The sequence below is a fragment of the Trichomycterus rosablanca genome, chromosome 1, assembly GCF_030014385.1.
Source record: "Trichomycterus rosablanca isolate fTriRos1 chromosome 1, fTriRos1.hap1, whole genome shotgun sequence".
NCBI classification, from domain to species: domain Eukaryota; kingdom Metazoa; phylum Chordata; class Actinopteri; order Siluriformes; family Trichomycteridae; genus Trichomycterus; species Trichomycterus rosablanca.
In genome coordinates this window covers 17433300-17453671 of record NC_085988.1, presented here as the reverse complement: position 1 = coordinate 17453671, position 20372 = coordinate 17433300, and the positions used below count along the sequence as shown (strand labels likewise).

General features: G+C 41.6%; 1 protein-coding gene across 1 annotated transcript in view; it reads right to left on the bottom strand.

Moving 5' to 3' along the window:
- Positions 1-8336: 8336 nt before the first annotated feature.
- LOC134302448 (zinc fingers and homeoboxes protein 2) overlaps positions 8337-20372 on the bottom strand; it is a 95560-nt gene continuing 83524 nt past the window's right edge. Inside the window, exons 3-4 of the mRNA XM_062987593.1 lie at positions 12381-15426; positions 8337-9325 (exon numbers count right to left, since the gene is read on the bottom strand). Of these exons, the coding sequence (XP_062843663.1) occupies positions 12413-15193 (2781 nt within the window). The 5' untranslated portion in view covers positions 15194-15426 and the 3' untranslated portion in view covers positions 8337-9325; positions 12381-12412. The remainder of the gene's footprint in view (positions 9326-12380; positions 15427-20372) is intronic.

Sequence of the window (20372 nt, the reverse complement as noted above, 5' to 3'; positions counted from 1 at the left end):
TGATGCAATCGGGCAATTGGACGCTCTAAAAAGGGAGAAAAAGGGGAGAAAATGCATAAACACACAAAAGCACAGTATAAATGTGACTGTGAGATTCTGCTAGTTTGTTTGATATAAATATTGTCAATATTAATACAAATACAGCCTTGTAATAATACAAAATATAAACACTGTAATTAGTCAGAATTGATCAGAACTACAGTATTTTGTGTTTTTAAGACTTATAAACAATAAAAGCTAAATACGGGCAGTGGCCTGCCATTGTACTTTAAGTTTACATTATATCGTAGCTTCCTTTCATGCCATTCTTCAATGGTCAGGACCTCCACAGGACCACTACAGAGCAGGTATTATTTAAGTGGTGGGTCATACTCAGCACTGCAGTGACACTGACATGGTGGTGGTGTGTTAGTGTGTGTTGTGCTGGTATGAGTGGATCAGACACAGCAGTGCTGATGGAGTTTTTAATCACATCACTGTCACTGCTGGACTGAGAATAGTCCACCAACTACTAATATCCAGCCAACAGCGCCCCGTGGGCAGCATCCTGTGACCACTGATGAAGGTCTAGAAGATGACCAACTCAAACAGCAGCAACAGATGAGAGATCGTCTCTGACTTTACATCTACAAGGTGGATCTACAAGGTAGAAGTGTGTAATAGAGCGGACAGTGAGTGGACACGGTATTTACAAACTCCAGCAGCGCTGCTGTGTCCGATCCACTCATACCAGCACAACACACACTAGCACACCACCACCATGTCATCGTCACTGCAGTGCTAAGAATGATCCACCATCTAAATAATACCTACTCTGTGGTGAACAGGGTGAAAGCAGGCTAAAAAGGTATGTAGAAAAACAGTTGGACTACAGTCAGTAATTGTAGAACTACAAAGTGCTTCTATATGGTAAGTGGAGCTGATTAAATGGACAGTGAGTGTAGAAACAAGGAGGTGGTTTTAATGTTATGGCTGATCAGTGTATGTCCAAATTACAGTCAACTCAATAGAACGTTACTGTTCCATGTTAACTTGTTACATGTTAAATATGTTAACCTGTTTTGTCTCAAACACTGTATTCTAATTGCAGATGCAGCTATTTTCCCTGACTAATCAAAATGTAAAACAATTAAAACACTTTGTTATGTTTAGTAAGACCAACAACAATCCAAATTTCTATTTGTCATTTAAAATGTAATGAATACAGGCTCTTCAACAAGCAGACAAAAGCAGAAAAAGATGAAAAAAAAAAAAACAGTTGATTGGACTTCCTGTGTAAATGTGCTCTTTAAAGCCTCTCCAACAACACATCATCAGTTAAGTAACGACCTTAATCCTAAACTGGGAAACTAAATTGTTATGAAACTGTATGGTCTACATTCATTTGTTTCTTCGGGTACTAAAAGCAGCAGGAGGGGGCACAAAAGAAGTCAAGTTTTAGAAAAGAGCAGTGCGCATTTAAGTTCGAAGCCTAATCTTTGTTCAGCATCAGTCCGAGAGCAACAGTGAAATAAAAACAGACGCGCTCCCAGATGAGCTGAAAGTGGCGTCCAACTTCTCAAATGTTTCTGCTTATGGAGAACCGATAAATACCTTATATAACATTTTCACTGGTCAATATTCAAGTGTTCTTAATATTGCAAATAAGGTAAAAATATCTGAAGAACAAAATAAAACAGTATTATTGAAATACACAGATCAGCCATAACATTAAAACCACCTCATTTCTAGACACACTGTCTATTTTATGAGCTCCACTTACCATATAAAAGCACTCTGCATGCTTGTTAACCCCCTTTCATGCTGTTCTTCAATGGTCAGGACTCTTCCAGGACCACCACAGAGCAGGTATTATTTGGGTGGTGGATCATTCTCAGCACTGCAGTGACACTGACATGGTGGTGGTGTGTTAGTGTGTGTTGTGCTGGTATGAGTGGATCAGACACAGCAGCGCTGCTGGAGTTTTTAAACACATCACTGTCACTGATGGACTGAGAATAGGCCACCAACTAAAAATATCCAGCCAACAGCGCCCGTGGGCAGCATTCTGTGACCACTGATGAAGGTCTAGAAGATGACCAACTCAAACAGCAGCAACAGATGAGCGAACCAACTAGGTAGGAGTGTCTAATAGAGTGGACAGTGAGTAGACATGGTATTTAAAAACTCCAGCAGCACTGCTGTGTCTGATCCACTCATACCAGCACAACACACACTAACACACCACCACCATGTCAGTGTCACTGCAGTGCTGAGAATCATCCACCACCTAAATACCTGCTCTGTGGGGGTCCTGACCATTGAAGAACAGGGTGAAAGGAGGTTAAAAAAGTGTGTAGAGAAACAGATGGACTACAGTCAGTAATTGTAGAATTACAAAGTACTCCTATATGGGAAGTGGAGCTGATAAAATGGACAGTAAGTGTAGAAACAAGGAGGTGGTTTTAATGTTATGGCTGATCAGTGTGATCGTTGAGCAAATTTAATGTAGACTAAAAATACACAGCTGGACTCACTTGGTGAATAAAAAAAGCCTTTAAATTCAATGTAATCTGTAATCTTTACTGCTCACAAATATAAACATGGAAAATTTCCCTGCTAAATGTTCAGCATCATTTGCTGGGAAAAGCACAGTTGCTCCCAGAATCCTATGCTATACACCTTTTATAGGTACCCTGTTTACCTAGAGAAGAAAAAGGTAGAACAGGGGTCAGGACAGACAGAAAGACTCAAGCTTTTATAGTGTTTTCAATTGAGCTGCAGTGGACTCATCTTTCTAAAGCTCTGTGTGTGTGTGTGGGGGGGGGGGGGGGGGGGGAGATCAAGTACTTCATTTCCTCGCTCTCACACACACACCCCAAAGCAGATGGAGGACACTAAGCTTTTGTTTCATTCAGTTCTCTGATCATTTCGATAAAAGGGGACTGAGCAGCGCTTCCCAAAAAAAAACCCCTTTCCTCCTGGCATTTAGAGCAAGACTGCTGCGAAATAACGACCAACTATTTCACAAAGCATTATGCAACACGCACTGAATAAGCTACAACTCCAGCTGCAACTGTAACTCTTGGTACTATATTTTAAATCCTCCATTAACATCATTCGGTCAGAATAACCCCAGTACACATCTAAGATATTTAAGGGCAGCTTCCCAGACACTGATTATGCCAAGTCAGGAACACAATTTAGAAGAATTTGCCATTCGAAATCAATTTTACTTCTGAGGCCGGTTTAATGTCTGCCAGACATGCTAGTATTTCAGTTTGTAGTGAAATGCCCAGCAAACACGAAGGATAAAAGCGGCAATACTTAATATTATGTGTTAATTATGAAGAGGAATTAGTGCCAAATTGAAATGCAATCACTACAGTGGAAAAATATAAAATGCAATACACACTGCATTGCTTTTCCACAGTTTGTTTGTTTTATTAAGATTTTTAACCCTAGCTTACACCCTTCGGTTACTTCCATGACAGGAACGGTAGTTACTCATTACACAAGATTCATCAGTTCACAAGGTTATATCAAACACAGTCATGGACAAATTTGTATCTCAACTTGCGTGTGTTTGGACTGTGGGAGGAAACCCGGAGCACCCAGAAGAAACCCACACAGAATGGATTTGGACCGCCCCACCTGGGGATCGAACCCAGGACCTTCTTGCTCAACTTAAAGCCTCAGCATACTTCACGGGTAGGCGACATTCGTCTGGCTTCGGTGACCAATGTGACGTAATTGCGGAGAAAGCAAACAACCCTGTACATCTCGCAGAATCTTTGCTCGCCTTGTCACGCACATGGAAGCTGGGCGAACTACGCGGACGACGATGATCACATGACAACGTCTGTGATTAGTCGGGAAAAAAAGAGGCGTGCCATGAAAACAAACATGAAAGATTTTGAGGAGCGTCTCAACTGTGATCATCGGCTGCGTCTGAAATCGCATACTTTCATACTGAACAGTACACAGGAGTGGGTAGTGTGCCTGAATACGTATTATTTATTAAACACTACGCGAAAAGTACTCAGATAATCTACCATTTTTGTGTATGCAAACACAGCACACTTGCGTACTGTTCTGTACCGGCCGAGCAGTGCGCACTGCCTCTAATTTAGTATGTACAGTTTAAGTATGCGATTTCAGACACAGCCATCGTTTTTCAGTAGTCATGGAACTTAACATCATAAATGTCACAACGTCACCTGCAGACGCAACAGGCAAAACGAAACCTCTGGAAGTATGCCAGCTTGTTAGCTCGCGAAGGCGCGTTCAGCTTTGTGCAACGCTCACAAATTTAGTTTCGCAGGAAGAATGCGGAGGCCTTTAGCCACCGTGCCACCTGACTTTTCCATAGCAACATGCAGAATATGTGCCAAAATGAAAAGCAAATTCTCTATTACGTTGCTTTTACATTGCTTTACCTCTTTACTGAAAAACAATACACAAGGATTTACATAAAAAAAAAATGCTGAATTAGTGTCAGAACTGTATACAGTCGACTGTGAAATTAAATCAAGGCACAGCTTTATTGCTTTCCACTGTGCTGTGCTTGAAACATGTATGCCTCATTAAAATGCAATCATTACAGTGAAAAAAAAAGTTAAATACAATGCAGACGAGACCGTGTTTAAATTGAACTGAAATGCAGAAATTGTGCCCAAATGAAAAGTAAAAGATACAGCGCATTGATTTAACGTCGCTCGACCTATTAACAGAAAAACAACACGTGTAGGTTTGCATTTAAAAGGGAAATGTTGAACTTGTGGAATCAGCTCCCTGCTGTACAGATGGGATATCTGATGGACGGGCCGATCTACTTACCGGTCCAAATTCCAGTCCACATCTTGTGCTGGACCATAAACCCTCCATAATTTAACATAATGTAACATGAGGCACTTCACTGATCCAAGTTCCATTACACATCTTACCATGAACCCGTGACAACTTCAGTCAGTAACGGGGAAAAAATAACATTAGCTGCTTATTTTACTAAAATGTCATTTGTATGGAAATATTTCAGTCTGGAAACGCAGAAAAGCAAAACAGCTACATGCAAGGTGTGCAGAGCTAGCGTGTCAAGGGGTAGAAGTAAGGTTTCTTCGTATAACGTGACTAATTTAATCAAGCACCTGCAGAAGTTCACATTAAAGAGGCACTAACACCACGAGGCAGCAGAGAAAACAAATGCAAACAATGTTATTTTTTTTGCTCTTTTAATATGATGTTCTGTGTGGTTTCAGCCTCATAATGTAACCCTTAACACAATAACAATCATAATATTAAAGTATCAGAATCAGTATCGGTATCAACAGTTGTGTATCAGAATCGGATCGGAACTGAAAAACTGTGGATCGGCCCATCGCTAATATAAATACTCTAAACTAATGCAATAATGCTATGCTAAAAGACCTAAATAATGTGAAAATACTTAATAACTTAATCATTTATATTTGCCTGGCTAGAACTTTAAAGTAAAATCTTTCACAACCCTTTCTCAAGCTGCAAATCCAGGGCAGAGACCAGCTGAAAATATCGACTTTGAATACATAACACAGTAGACCCTTGAGTTACGAACGGTTTACCATACAAACATTTTGTACGAACGATTTTCGGATTATGAACCGAAATTTGCAAAACACGTGACGTCACGAACAAGTTAACTCAGAGCGTCTCTCTCTGTATATAAATATACAGTGAGCAGACTGTGTTTTTTCAGTGTTTTCTTTATATTTTGTAAAATTCTATATTAAAATGGCCCCAAAGAATGTGCAGAGAAAGCATAGTGGTGAGAAAATGTACACATCTATTACATTTGTTGTGCTGTATAATTACTCCTGCCAGTAGCTGTCATTGTGTATCAGACAGCGGAGACAGTAAGTGAGAGAGAAAAAGGAAGTTCTTTTGTGCAATTACACCTACAAAATACAACGCTATTGAAATAAAGAAGGAAATAATAGAGAAATATGAGAATTGTTGTTGTTTCTGGTAGATACATTTTATAAAAAAAAAAAAAGGAAATTTGTATGGTACAGCACACGTACTGTACAGAAATGTGGTGTTTTTTATGTACAGTACAGTACTACTACGGTGTATTGTTGTTTATTATTGTTGATTACAGTATTATCTATTCTATAATTTAAGATTTAAGGGAAAATATAGTTGTATTTATAACAAAAAAGACCATTTAAGACATTAGAAAGGTTAGGTAAGGGGGGGTTTGGGAGGTCTGGCACGGATTCATTCTATTTACATTATTTCTAATGGGAAAACTAGGTTTAACTAACGAACATTTTGACTTAAGAACAGCCCTTCAGAACCAATTAAATTCGTAAATCAAGGGTCTACTGTACAAGTTCTTTCATTAACATCTTAATAATCTACTGTAATAAAAAGGAATATATTAAGAATGAAAAAGTGTTATACCATCTTGTAACAGTAAGACTAGTTTTAAACTGCCAGTTTGCTTAATTTGTTGATGATCGTCACCTGTGTAAGAAATGTATGGAACAGCTGTTTTTAAGAACATCCCAATGACAAAGAGATTAGTCCACCAGCATGATAAATGTCAAATAAGCAGGTAAAATAGGTCAGAAATCTGAACATAGGCACTAAAGTCAGTTTAGCTCATTTCAGTTTATGATATAAAAGTGTAAAAAATACATAAACCTACAGAATATATAAACCTACTGGGTGTGTTCGAAAACCTAGTGAGCTGCCTTGCTGTCTTACTGTCTACACAGGCAGCTATCTAAGTAGAGAGGATTCTAATAAGTCATCGACTTATAAGTCAGGTTATTCAAACGCACTACTTAGACAGTGATAACATTGGTTTTCGCTTACTAAGCTAACACAGTTAGCATCATGCCATTCAAACCAATGGGATGAGGTGGCACAATGCGCTAGCATGTCAACTAACATCTCCCTCCGTGTGCCGGAAATGGTTAATTTGTCCTTGACAAGCCCGAACTTGCAAATAAATACAGTTGTACACGTTTATACAAATTAAAAACCAATGCTAATTTATTTACATTTGACAATAAGTCAGTTTTTTTGCCCCGCATTGTCCGCCATATTTGTTATCTTTTTCGTGCTGCACTGAATGCTGGGATTGCCTTCACCGCTAAGGAAGCATCGGATGCTCACTTGTTCTCCGATCAAAATACTGTTGAAATTTTAAGAGAGCATATTAAGGCATCTAGGATTTCGAACAGCCTCCTTCTCGGAAGCGTGCATAGGATGCTGTAAAATGATGTCTATGTAGAGAGCGCACTAGGTCACGTGTGCTATGCTCACGGGTTGTGTCGGCTTAGCCCATTGGTTTGAATGGCCTGAGGCGAACTGTGTTAGCTTAGGAGGCAAAATCTGTGTCGCTGTTTAAGTAGTGTGTCCAAAAAATCTGCCTTATGAGTCGATGTCAGATTTGCTGGCACTGCGTGTTGGCTTCTGGCTGCGCCTGATCTCTGAGCCCTAGGACCGGAGCTGCACACCCCGACTATAGAGAAAGGTGCAGAGCTTGGGGGTTCTAGGTCATAGAAAGTTGTGATCAGGGATGTTGGGTTGCTGTCGTTCTGCCTCTCTTGTCCAATGACGGTGGGGGAGGTGGGCGCTGATGTCCTGTGAAAGCCTTCATGACTGTGTTACCTACTCGCTATCCCTTTTAGTTATGCTGTAATAATTTGAGGTGCCGGAGTCTAAAACTCTCTGACATTTAACTCTTAACAATTTCACATTTTAACCACATCTTCTGTTGTTTTACCCCGAGATGGTTCTGATGGAAACTTGTTTACCCTTTTGAGGTTTAATCCTGCAAGTCGAGACTGCTGTGCCAACATTGCTGCTCCTGCTTGTTGTGACGGAAACCTGGCGTGTTTGCACCAAAAATGTCAAGAACTCACTACGGACTTTATTACAGACTGGACTGAATTATGAAGAACTCTGATTGTTTACATTATTATTTTATTTTTTTGTGTTTGTATGATTTGTGTAATTCCTATTTATTCAAATTATCCTCCAGGTCACCCAAAGAGGATGGGGGTCCCTGCTGAGTCTGGTTCCTCTCAAGGTTTCATCCTGTATTTTTAGAGGAGTTTTTCCTTGCCACTGTTGCCCATGGCTTGCTCAACAGAGGTTTTTGGTCTTTTGTTCCTGGATTCTGTAAAGTTGCTTTGAGACAATGTCTGTTGTAAAAAGTGCTATACGATTACATTTGACTTGAAATTTTACTTATTAGAATCCTCTCAACAGCTCACTAAGTTTTCAGACAGACCCTATGACTTTTGGCCATGTTACCCAGCACTTAAAGACAGCATTTTACATGAAACCCTCCACAACTCTGGATGTTTAGGTAGGCTGTGTTTTATTGGATTACAGCAGACAACATCTGTCTTTTGAAGAGTAGTATTAAGCAGGACCTCGGTATACATACAGTATTGTAATATATGTGAAGCGGTCACTACAGAAGCAGTAAATATGGAATGTTTATCCGGTACCGGGTTAATTATTTCTACAGGCAAAGTTAAACTAGCACTATGTTGTTAAACCGACAAACATAAAAGCCAGCGATAGATGTGTTTTTGCAGAAAAAGGACAAAACAGGTTTGCAGATTCGTCCAGCAGTGTGTTTAACAGCAAAGTGATTTTTTCCTTCTTTTTTTTTTAAAACATATATTTGTAAAATGTCACATTATAAGAACTGAAACTTTAGCAAAAGCAACGGTAAGTAATCTCCAGAAAGTGAAACAGCACCTTGAACCAGTCATAAAATGCACTGATTTAAAGTCCCTCCAAAGTGAAACTGTACTAAAAGTTCAGCTCAGCTCTCAAATTGTATTCATGTTTTGCCGATGCCAGTAGTTATGCATGGTGTTGTTACAAAATGTAGGACATGTAGGACACGTCCACTGAAAAGAGCAGCCAGAGCAAAAAACTTGGGGGGGAAAGGAAGGGGGGGACTTGCTCCCGTTATAAAATGTAACAAAAGTTCAGCCAAAATTGTACAAATCTGTAGCATTACATGAAAAAAAATATGTACAAGAACCATTTTTTTAAAAGTGTAGTTATGCAGCAAATCCAACTTTGGCACTCGTCGGTCTTGATCTCTTTTCAGCGTTTACTCTGCTCCTTACTGCACGGACACCACGCTCAGAGAACGCTCCCCTTCCAGTGATGCTTCAGCATGTGACAGGTCCCCTTCCGGTTCTGACTAGTGCCGTGTACTAGCTGTCGCAGTGGAAGAGGCCAAGAGTATATTCACTGGTTCCAAAAAATTATCCAGACTAAGCCTCTGGTCTTCTTTCCTGTGCAAAATGACAGCGGCAGCAGTTTCTACCTGTGGAGAATTGGAACAAAGCCATCATTAGCACACTGACAGCCTGAGTCATTTACTACTCTGCCTGATTTAACACCCCCCTCCAAAAGAATCATCACACACTGGCAGTAGCACACCGTGTACCTGTACACATTAGCTCATGCTGATAGAGAGACTTCGGTTATGCTGCCACAAAACAAAATAATTGAATCGTTTAAAGACATCAGAGGAGGAACTTGCAGTGATAAAATCTATCCCACAATGTCTGACTTGTACACTGTTCTATCAGGTTTATAAGAGTTTTATAATTACCTGAAAATAAAAGTGTTAGTTCAAATAAAGTGCCTGGAACCATTCAAATAGTCTATGTAATTGTATTTGCAATGTATACACTGATCAGCCATAACTTTAAAACCACCTCGTTTCTACACTCACTGTCCATTTTATCAGCTCCACTTACCATATAGAAGCACTTTGTAGTTCTACAATTACTGACCGTAGTCCATCTGTTTCTCCGCATACTTTTTTAACCTGCTTTCACCCTGTTCTTCAATGGTCAGGACCACCACAGGACCACCACAGAGTAGGTATTATTTAGATGGTGGATCATTCTCAGCACTGTAGTGACACTGACATGGTGGTGGTGTGTTAGTGTGTGTTGTGAGTTAGTGTGTGTTAGTGAGTGGATCAGACACAGCAGCGCTGCTGGAGTTTTTAAATACCGTGTCCACTCACTGTCTACTCTATTAGACACTCCTACCTAGTTGGTCCACCTTGTAGATGTAAAGTCAGAGACGATCGCTCATCTACTGCTGCTGTTTGAGTTGGTCATCTTCTAGACCTTCATCAGTGGTCACGGGACAAAGCTGTTGGCTGGATATATTTTTGGTTGGTGAACTATAACTCAGTCCAGCAGTGACAGTGATGTGTTTAAAAACTCCATCAGCGCTGCTGTGTCTGAGCCACTCATACCAGCACAACACACACTAACACACCACCACCATGTCAGTGTCACTGCAGTGCTGAGAATGATCCACCACCCAAATAATACCTACTGTGTGGTGGTCCTGTGGGGGTCCTTACTATTGAAGAACAGCATGAAAGGGGGCTAACAAAGCATGCAGAGAAACAGATGGACTACAGTCAGTAATTGTAGAACTACAAAGTGCTTCTATATGGTAAGTGGAGTCTGGAAACGGACAGTAAGTCTGGAAACAAGGAGGTGGTTTTAATGTTATGGCTGATCAATGTATAACAACAATAGCCTAATAAATTGTAAACATTTGTGTTTGCCTTGTGATGGACTAGGGTGTTTCCTACCTTTTACCCAGTGAATTGTACCCACTGTAACCTTGAATAGGATAAAAGCTGTGAAAAACAGAGGAAAACAACCTTAACTGCGTCTTGGACTACTCCGTTTGGGGTCCTGACCCCAAGACTGACAACCACAGTATGCGATCTGGGATGCACCCAAGTTAGCAACATGCCAGAGCATGCCAGCTAGCTAACTTTAGTATGTCATTTATTTGCATAATTTTATTTGTTTAATCGTTGATTTTGTAACTGATACACACACTGTATTTTTGCACCTTACTCTTTTTATATCTCTGCTGTTATAAAAACCCTACGCTGAATATGTTTTTACCCCACTTATCATTTACTTAGTACCATGTACTGGCCAGCACTACTTTTGTCTCTAGTCTCGTCCCCCTCAACTCCATTAGATTAGAAATGTCTCTTGTATTTATTGTAGGTCTTTGTATTTATTGTACTGATTTTTATCCGCACTGTTATATTGTATTGTCTTGCATTTGTAATCTGACCTGAACCCTGGTCCTGGAGGAACGTTTTTTTTGTTTCAATATGTACTTGTATAGAGCTGAAAGGACGATAACGCCACTTTTGAACTCTTGAACTTAACAGGACAAATAATTTTTCCACACAAGTTTAAAATCGACTTTTTTCCTAAACAAATTGAATAATTAAATATTGTATTTTCTGTTGAATGTGGTCGTTATATTGGATTTTTCCCAAATATATGAAAAACACTGACATGGTGGTGGTGTGTTAGTGTGTGTTGTGCTGGTATGAGTGGATCAGACACAGTAGCGCTGCTGGAGTTTTTAAACACCTCACTGTCACTGTTGGACTGAGAATAGTCCACCAACCAAAAATATCCAGACAACAGCACCCCGTGGGCAGCATCCTCTGACCACTGATGAAGGTCTAGAAGATGACCAACTCAAACAGCAGCAATAGATAGAACAGCAGTGATCGTCTCTGACTTTACGTCTATAAGGTGGACCAACTAGGTAGGAGTCTAATTGAGTGGACAGTGAGTCGACACGGTATTTAAAAACTCCAGCAGTGCTGCTGTGTCTGATCCACTCATACCAGCACAACACACACTAACATACCACCACCATGTCAGTGTCACTGCAGTGCTGAGAATGATCCACCACCTAAATAATACCTGCTCTGTGGTGGTCCTGTGGGGGTCCTGACCATTGAAGAACAGCATGAAAGCAGGCTAAAAAGGTATGTAGAGAAACATATGGACTACAGTCAGTAATTGTAGAACTACAAAGTGCTTCTATATGGTAAGTGGAGCTGATAATATGGACAGTGAGTGTAGAAACAAGGAGGTGGTTTTAATGTTATGGCTGATCGCTTCATTATCATGTAATAGTTAAAATGCTGTTTGTAAAGCAACTTGTTTTAAGTTGTGTATGAGCTGGAAAGTTCTTAGCTTCTAAAGAAATTCTAGGATAATCCCGCCTGCTACAAAATAGAAATCAATATGCATGCCACAAGACAAATGCAAACTGTGGTTAGCCATCAAGTCTGCGTTATTTGCATAGCAACATCTCAGTATGTCTCAACCCCCTGCTGCACAGCTTTGCTTTTCTTAACGGAACAACATCAAAGAGCCCAACCTGGGTTCCAGTCCTCTATTCCAAATCGCCATGGAAACAGCCAAATATGTCCTTTGATGAGGAGCGGTCTATTGTGTCCCCTCGGTCTGTATAATCACTAGACTGGAAAAGCATAAGAAAATTGTTGTAATCAAACTTACTCTCTTGTCTCGTCTCATCTCCGTTCTGTTCCCTAATCCATGTCTGAGACCAGCTCTCGTGACACCACTTTAGTCCCCATGGCTTCATCCACCCAACCCCTGTACTCCTCGTCCCTGCCCCCATTCGGACCTCCATTCCTCCCCACGTCTTGCCCACGCTGGCCCAGTGAGTTGCTGAACCACTCCTTGATCTCTCTGCTGCTTAGTTTGGCACACTCTGCGGTAGGCATCTTCCATGCTTGGCTGGGCAGAGAGACGCTGCAGGGTTGATCCGAGATCAGCCGGCCATTCAGCTCGCTGCCGCCAAGCTTGTGGAACAGCTCCTTCCACTCCACTGTCCCGCTGCGCAGAGCCAGACGATTGTCTTTAAACCATCTAACAATGTCCGTACGAGCCAGACCTGTTTGTGCCTCAAGGCGACTGTATTCCTCGGGTGAAGGCCACCGTGTTTGAATAAAGACATCTTTAAGAAGGTTAAGGGACTTCCTGTCCACAGGCACAGAAGATGAAGTAGGGGCAATAATAGGAGGCAGAGGGTCCATGAATAGCCCACCATGTTTGTAACCTCCGTTAAGAAAAGAATGCTGGTGCTGTGAATGTAATCTCCTCTCTGCAACATCGGTTCTTCTGGAACCCATAGAATTTAACAGTGCTTTTTCCAAATTGTCTCGAAGTGCTCGCCGTTCTGAAAACCAACTGTCGATCTCCTCTCGGGAAAGTCTGGTATTGATCGCAATCTGGTCAACTTCACCAGGTGATGGAAAACTATTTCTCTGAAAACTCTCCTCCAAAACCTTCAGCTGCTCAGCAGTTTTCCCTTTAAGTCTCTCCAGGAGAGGGAACTGGGTTGGGACCGTTTTCGGACGCTCCTTTGGAGCAAATTTGTTACTTAAGTGCCGTAAACCATTGTGGGCCAGTGCACTCTGGTCAGAAAACCAGTTCTTACCATCCCCACAGGGGACGCCATTATTTCCATTCTGACTCTCTGTGGATCGCCTCTCTAAGCCTATGGATTTCTGCTCCAAAGACAGCTCTAGTGGCTTACTCTCCAGAGAGAAAGTGGGGAACAAGGTTGGTGGAACAGGTGGGGCTCGTGCAGTCTGAATAATTGTTGGTCTTTTAATTTGAGAAGCCACCAAGGGGGGCACTAAAGGTAAGTTCAGATCGTTAGGAAAAGGTGACAGTTTGTCTCTAAAAATGACAGAAAAGGGATAAGCTGGATTTCTTATTTGTGGGGAAGCTGCTCTCCTCTTTATATCAGTGGAAATTAGGGGCAACATGGATGGCCTTTCTCTCAGTAACAGGGGAGGGGGAGGCATATATACCTTATCTTTGGGGGGTATCAGTGGGTATACCATTGGCAATTTCACCTTGGGCAAAGCATAAGGGTAAACAACCGGTCTTTTCATGTCTGCAGTAATCAAAGGTGGGAGCGTGTGTCTTTTACTGTCAGGAGGTACAGACGGAGGAGCCATGGGTACTCTCTCCAAAGGAGGGACCAGCGGAGGAGCCATGAGTAGCTTCTCTTTGTGTTCCTCTGTTGAGATAATGGGACGCTTTACTTCGTGGGCCACCACTGGTGTTCCCAAGGGGCGTTTAAGACTTTGCATGCTATTAACAGTTGTCACAGTGACCATTGCACAGGGAAAAGATGCTGCATTTGCTGTGGTGCCAATTGAGAGTGCGGACTGTCCGGTGAAGTGACAGGAGACTGCTGGTGCAACAGATTGGCTGGTGGTAATAGGTTCGCTCACAGGCGTAGGCAAAATGGTGAACGTGTGGTGAGCAGGAGGCACGCAGCCATTAAACATTTTCTTGCGCGCTTCTTCCACTTCTTCCGGTGACCAGGTGATGCCCTGCTTTAGCCGCTGGGTGGTGAACCACACCTTTATCTGCTCCTCAGGGTGCTTGGAAGCAACAGTGAGCCATGAAAGCTCAGCATGGGTTGGATATGGAAATTTGTTGAAGGATGTGATGAGTGTAGTGTTGGTGTCCAGCAGGGGATTGTACCTGCTTGTGTTTAGAGGAACAGCGATTGTTGGAATGGAGTTAAGATTGGGTGGACGCTGCAGAAGAGGCATGACGTGAGAGAGCCCCTCTAGCATCATAGGCTCTGGGATGATGATTGTGCCATTTACATTGATTGCAGTGATTTGATCCTTCAGCAATAGATTATCTATATTGCTCTCGATGTCTTTTTCATTATAGCTGATTGGTTTTTCAACATTCGGCTCGGTTGAAGGGCACAAAGGTATAAAGTTGAAGGCATTGTCATCGTCTTGCATAAGCTTAGATACTGAAGAGTTGGAGTCAACCTCACTCTCGATGGTTTGCTCTAGGACAGTCTGATTGTCGAGTCTGATCCGCTTGAACTTGAAATTGCTCTCGCCTGGATGCTCCGTTTCGTTGTGTTCCGTTAGACATTCAAACTTCTTGGTGCTGAAGTTACAGACTGCACAAAGGTACAGAGGGTTTAAAATGACATCGGGGTGTGTAGAGTACACATGGTCTTTGAAGTCGCCGAGGCTCTGGGTGTAAAAGGAGCAGTACTTGCACTTGTAGATCTTACTGTGTTGCTTCTGTGACGTGGGGGACGTTCCTTCCATTTTCACTACTGCTTCGTCCATGTGACTCTCCTCGTCACAGTCAGCTTCGCACTGCCTCGCTGATTCTGAATGAATTTCTAGTGAATGCTGCAGGAGTTCGTCCTCCTCCACTTCATCATTCAGGATATTCATTTCCATTGGTCCACCCATTGCCGCATCCCTAGCAGAGACCATGCAGGGAGTGAAAGACTTCCGTCTGCTAGACATGGTAACTGTACTGATAGGGTTCAGGGGTAGACCTGACAAAAGGGTTTGACTGGGTGAAAAAGTAAGGAATGATGGGATTAAGGTGAACAGAGTAGATTTCTGGGACAGAAGCGGGCCTTTTTGGTTCCTCAGTCCGCTCCGGAGTCTCCCAGCCTTGGCTCCGGAGTGCCCCGCCGACTGGGAACATCAGCTCCAATGCAGAGATTCATAGGTCCTCATTACCCACAACTTGCCTGTAAAAGACAATAGAAAATGGTTAGCAAACTAGCAATGCTACAAAATGGTTAAACTAGTGTGAACTGCAAGATACACTCATTAGCTATTTAATTGGGCACTCCTAACATATGTAAGGACCAACAAGTGTTGAACACTTTTAACACCACTGCCTTCATGTCCTCTGGCATCAATGAGTCTTGGCCGCTCAACAACCTGTAAGCAGTTCTTGACTTGTCCTTCATGAGACCATTGTCACTGGGTGCTCACCACGGCTGCCTTTGAGCACCCCTTGCTGTTTTAGAGAGACTTCAACCAAGACCTTTGGCCATAACAATTTTGCCCTTATTGACGTCGCTCAGGTCTTTATGCTGCATTTAATGTGTGAATGCACAACTTTATAAAATAGATGTTGACATGCAAATGTTCTAATATTTTGGTTCATCAGTGTACACTGATCAGCCATAACATTAAAACCACCTCCTTGTTTCTACACTCACTGTCCATTTTATCAGCTCCACTTACCATACAGTAACACTTTGTGGTTCTACAATTACTGACTGTAGTCCATCTGTTTCTCTGCATACTTTGTTAGCCCCCTTTCATGCTGTTCTTCAATGGTCAGGACCCCCACAGGACCACCACAGAGCAGGTATTATTTAGGTGGTGCATCATTCTCAGCACTGCAGTGACACTGACATGGTGGTGGTGTGTTAGTGTGAGTCGTGCTGGTATGAGTGGATCAGACACTCCTATTAGACACTCCTACCTAGTTGGCCCACCTTGCAGATGTAAAGTCAGAAACGATCGCTCATCTATTGCTGCTGTTTAAGTTGGTCATCTTCTAGACCTTCATCAGTGGTCACAGGGGCGCTGTTGGCTGGATATTTTTGGTTGGTGGACTATTCTCCTTCCAGCAGTGACAGTGAGGTGTTTAAAAACTCCATCAGCATTGCTGTGTCTTATCCACTCATACCAGCACAACACCCACTAACACACCACCACCATGTCAGTGTCACTGCAGTGCTGAGAATGATCCACCACCCAAATAATACCTGCTCTGTAGTGGTCCTGTGGGGGTCCTGACCATTGAAGAACAGGGTGGGCTAAAAAAGTATGTAGAGAAACAAATGGACTACAGTTAGTAATTGTAGAACTACAAAGTGCTTCTATATGGTAAGTGGAGCTGATAAAATGGACAGTGAGTGTAGAAACAAGGAGGTGGTCATAATGTTATGGCTGATCAGTGTAATAGCCAGTATTATAGACTAAAGCCTTTTGTCTTGTTAAAGAACATAGATTGTTTTTTTTCTCCAATAAACATGCATGCTAATCTTTTAGTCTTTCTTTTATTTCGAATTTTTGACCTCATGAAACTGTCATATGGATATGTCTTTTGTTGGTGGAATACTCTCAACCCCGAAGTAACATCAAGGTGTCAAATTTTACCAAAACACTGCACTTGATACACTTGTACCAACCTTTACTAGGTCCGAACATGCCTAGATTTCAATTTCTTTTTGTGTCTGTTTTACCACCTGTTTCTGGTGGGTACAGTTCACTGGGAGAAAGGTAGGAAACACCCAGAACAGGTCACCAGTCCATAACAGGGCAAACACATACACTTAAACCTAGGGCAATTTTAACATCTCCAATTAACCTGACTGCACGTCTTTGGACTGTGGAATGAAACTGGAGCACCTGGAGGAAACCCATGTAAACACAGTGAGCACATGCAAACTCCACACAGAAAGGACCCGAACCACTTCACCTGGGAATCGAACCCAGGACCTTCTTTCTGTGAGGCAACAGTGCTACCAACCGAGACACTGTGCAGCCCAATAATACAATTTATTTATTAATGACTGCCTAACTACATGAAGGGGTCCTGGTGGGTCTAATGCCACCCAGAAACACTGGGCACAAAGCAAACATACACACTGGACAAGGTGTTAACCAATGGCAGAGTAACATACATGCACACACACACACGCACTCTCTATCTTGATGATGTCAATGCCATGCTGACACACAGATACACTGGTGTGAGGAAGTCATTGCAGACCTTGGTGTGAAGATGACAAAGCAGTGAGAGCAGAGCAGGACTGAACTGTACAAAGAAGAGTAAAACAGAAGGTCTACACACACACACACACACACACACACACAATCTCACATATACAATCACATATACACACAAAGCTGTAAAGAGAAGAGTAGAACAGAAGGTCTACGAGTTTGCTGGAGAGGTCCACAAGTTCAAACATTCCACACACAGCCAGCCAACACAGCTCAACACCCAATACAAGATTTATCATCGGCTGTCTCACGCACACACACACACACACACACACACACACAATCACATATACACACAATCACATATACACACACAATCTCTCTCCCAATCTCACACACACCCAGCCACCACAGCTCAACACCCAATACAAGATTCATCATCAGCTGTCTCACGCACACACACACACACACACACACACACACAATCACATATACACACACAATCTCTCTCCCAATCTCACACACACCCAGCCACCACAGCTCAACACCCAATACAAGATTCATCATCAGCTGTCTCACGCACACACACACAATCTCACATACACAATCACATACACACACAATCTCTCTACCAATCTCACACAGTCGTCAGCCAACACAGCTCAACACCCAATACAAGATTTATCATCAGCTGTCTCACACACACACACACACACACAATCTCACATACACAATCACATATACACACAACCTCTCTCACAATCCTACAAATACAAATACACAAACTTACATACACAATCTCTCTCACAATCTCACACACAGACACACAACCTCACATACACAATCACATATACACACAATCTCACACACACACACACACAATCTCACATACACAATCACATACACACAATCTCTCTCCCAATCTCACACACAGCCAGCCAACACAGCTCAACACCCAATACATGATTTATCATCAGCTGTCTCATGTGCACACACACACAAACACACACACACACAATCTCACATACACAATCACATATACACACAATCTCATATACACACAATTACATATACACACAATCTCTCACAATCTCACACACAGCCAGCCAACACAGCTCAACACCAATACAATATTTATCATCAACTGTCTCACGCACACCCACACACACAGACACACACATACACAATCTCACATACACAATCACACACACAAATACACATCCTCACATACTCAATCTCACACACACACAAACATGTACACAATCTCATACACAATTATATATACACACAATTATATACAGTACACAAACATATACACACAATCTATTTTACACAATCTTACACACAGACACAATCTCACATACACACTGACACAATCACATACACACACAGACACACTGACACAATTTCACATACACAATCACATATACACACACAATCTCACATACAGAATCACTTAAAATCTCTCACATAATCTCACAAACACACACACACAATATATATATATATATGTATGTATACACACAATCTCACATAGACAATATACAAATACGTTCACAATCACATAAACACACAATCTCTCTCCCACAATCTCACACTCACACATACGTACACAATGTACACAATCTCATATACAGACACACAATCTCACATACACAATCACATATACACAATTTCACATACACACATACATACACAATGTCACATATACAATTACATATACACACAATTTCTCTCACACAATCTCACATACACAGTTACATACACAATCTCACATACAGAATTACATATACACACAATCTCTTACATAATCTTACATACACACATACACAATCTCACATACAAAATCCCATACACACAATCTCACATACACAATTAGATACACAGTCCAAACATTGGAACCATCCACATTATATGATGTCAAAAAATCTCTGATTTCTGAAGGAGTCCTGTTGTATTTGGTACCAGAATGTTACTAGCAGGTCCACACTTTAATACTTTAACCCAGTTGTCTGGCATTAACAATTTGGTTCTCATCATAGTCACTCAGGTCTTTATGCTGATCAGATCTGCATTAATATTTAGGTATCATATAAACAGAAATGAGGGCGCACCTACATGTATCTCACGCTGCAATTGGCTCATGGGCCACAAGTTGGGAATCTCTGGCCTAATAGCTAAAAGTTGAAGACATAACTGAGCACCACTAAGATTTGATGAGACATTAGCAGAGCCTGTTACTTAAAGAAAACCTCTCTACTTCTTTCCCTGCTTTACAGTTTTCTTATTACTTCTGTTCTGTTGCTCCATTTCTATTCAGTAAAGTAATTCTCAAAGTGAGGTGTAGGGACCCTGGGAGGTCAATGACATCGTGTTACGGGGTCTGCCATTTTTTTTCACTAAACCAGAATAAATGTTGGGAAAAAAGCAATTTAAACATGATATATGACAGCAAGCTGGACACAAATCATTTGTCAGTGCTTGAGGGTGTAATTAGTAATTTGTCCTTTCTAAATAATCAGATTAGCAAACATACAGAAACATCAACAACTGTCAAACAGTGAGGACGTGGATTCTAATTCTCATTTCTGTGCACTGAATCATCAATCAGGACAGAATAATTTTATCTAATTTTAATAACTGTTGTTATTTATTATAGTTATTAAAATAAGATTTGTGCTCACTGTTTAAACAATTAGTTTTATTGTTTTGTTTTTTACATTTACATTTTCGGCATTTAGCAGACGCTTTTTATCCAAAGCGACTTACAGTACTTTGACAGTTTGTTGTCTAAGCAATTGAGCGCTAAGGGCCTTGCTTAAGGGCCCAACAGTGGCAACCTGGCAGTGGTGGGGCTTGAACCAGCGGCCTTTCGATTACTGGACCAGTACCTTAACCACTAGGCTACAACTGCCCAGATGCCAAACATTTACGAACATTAGGTAAC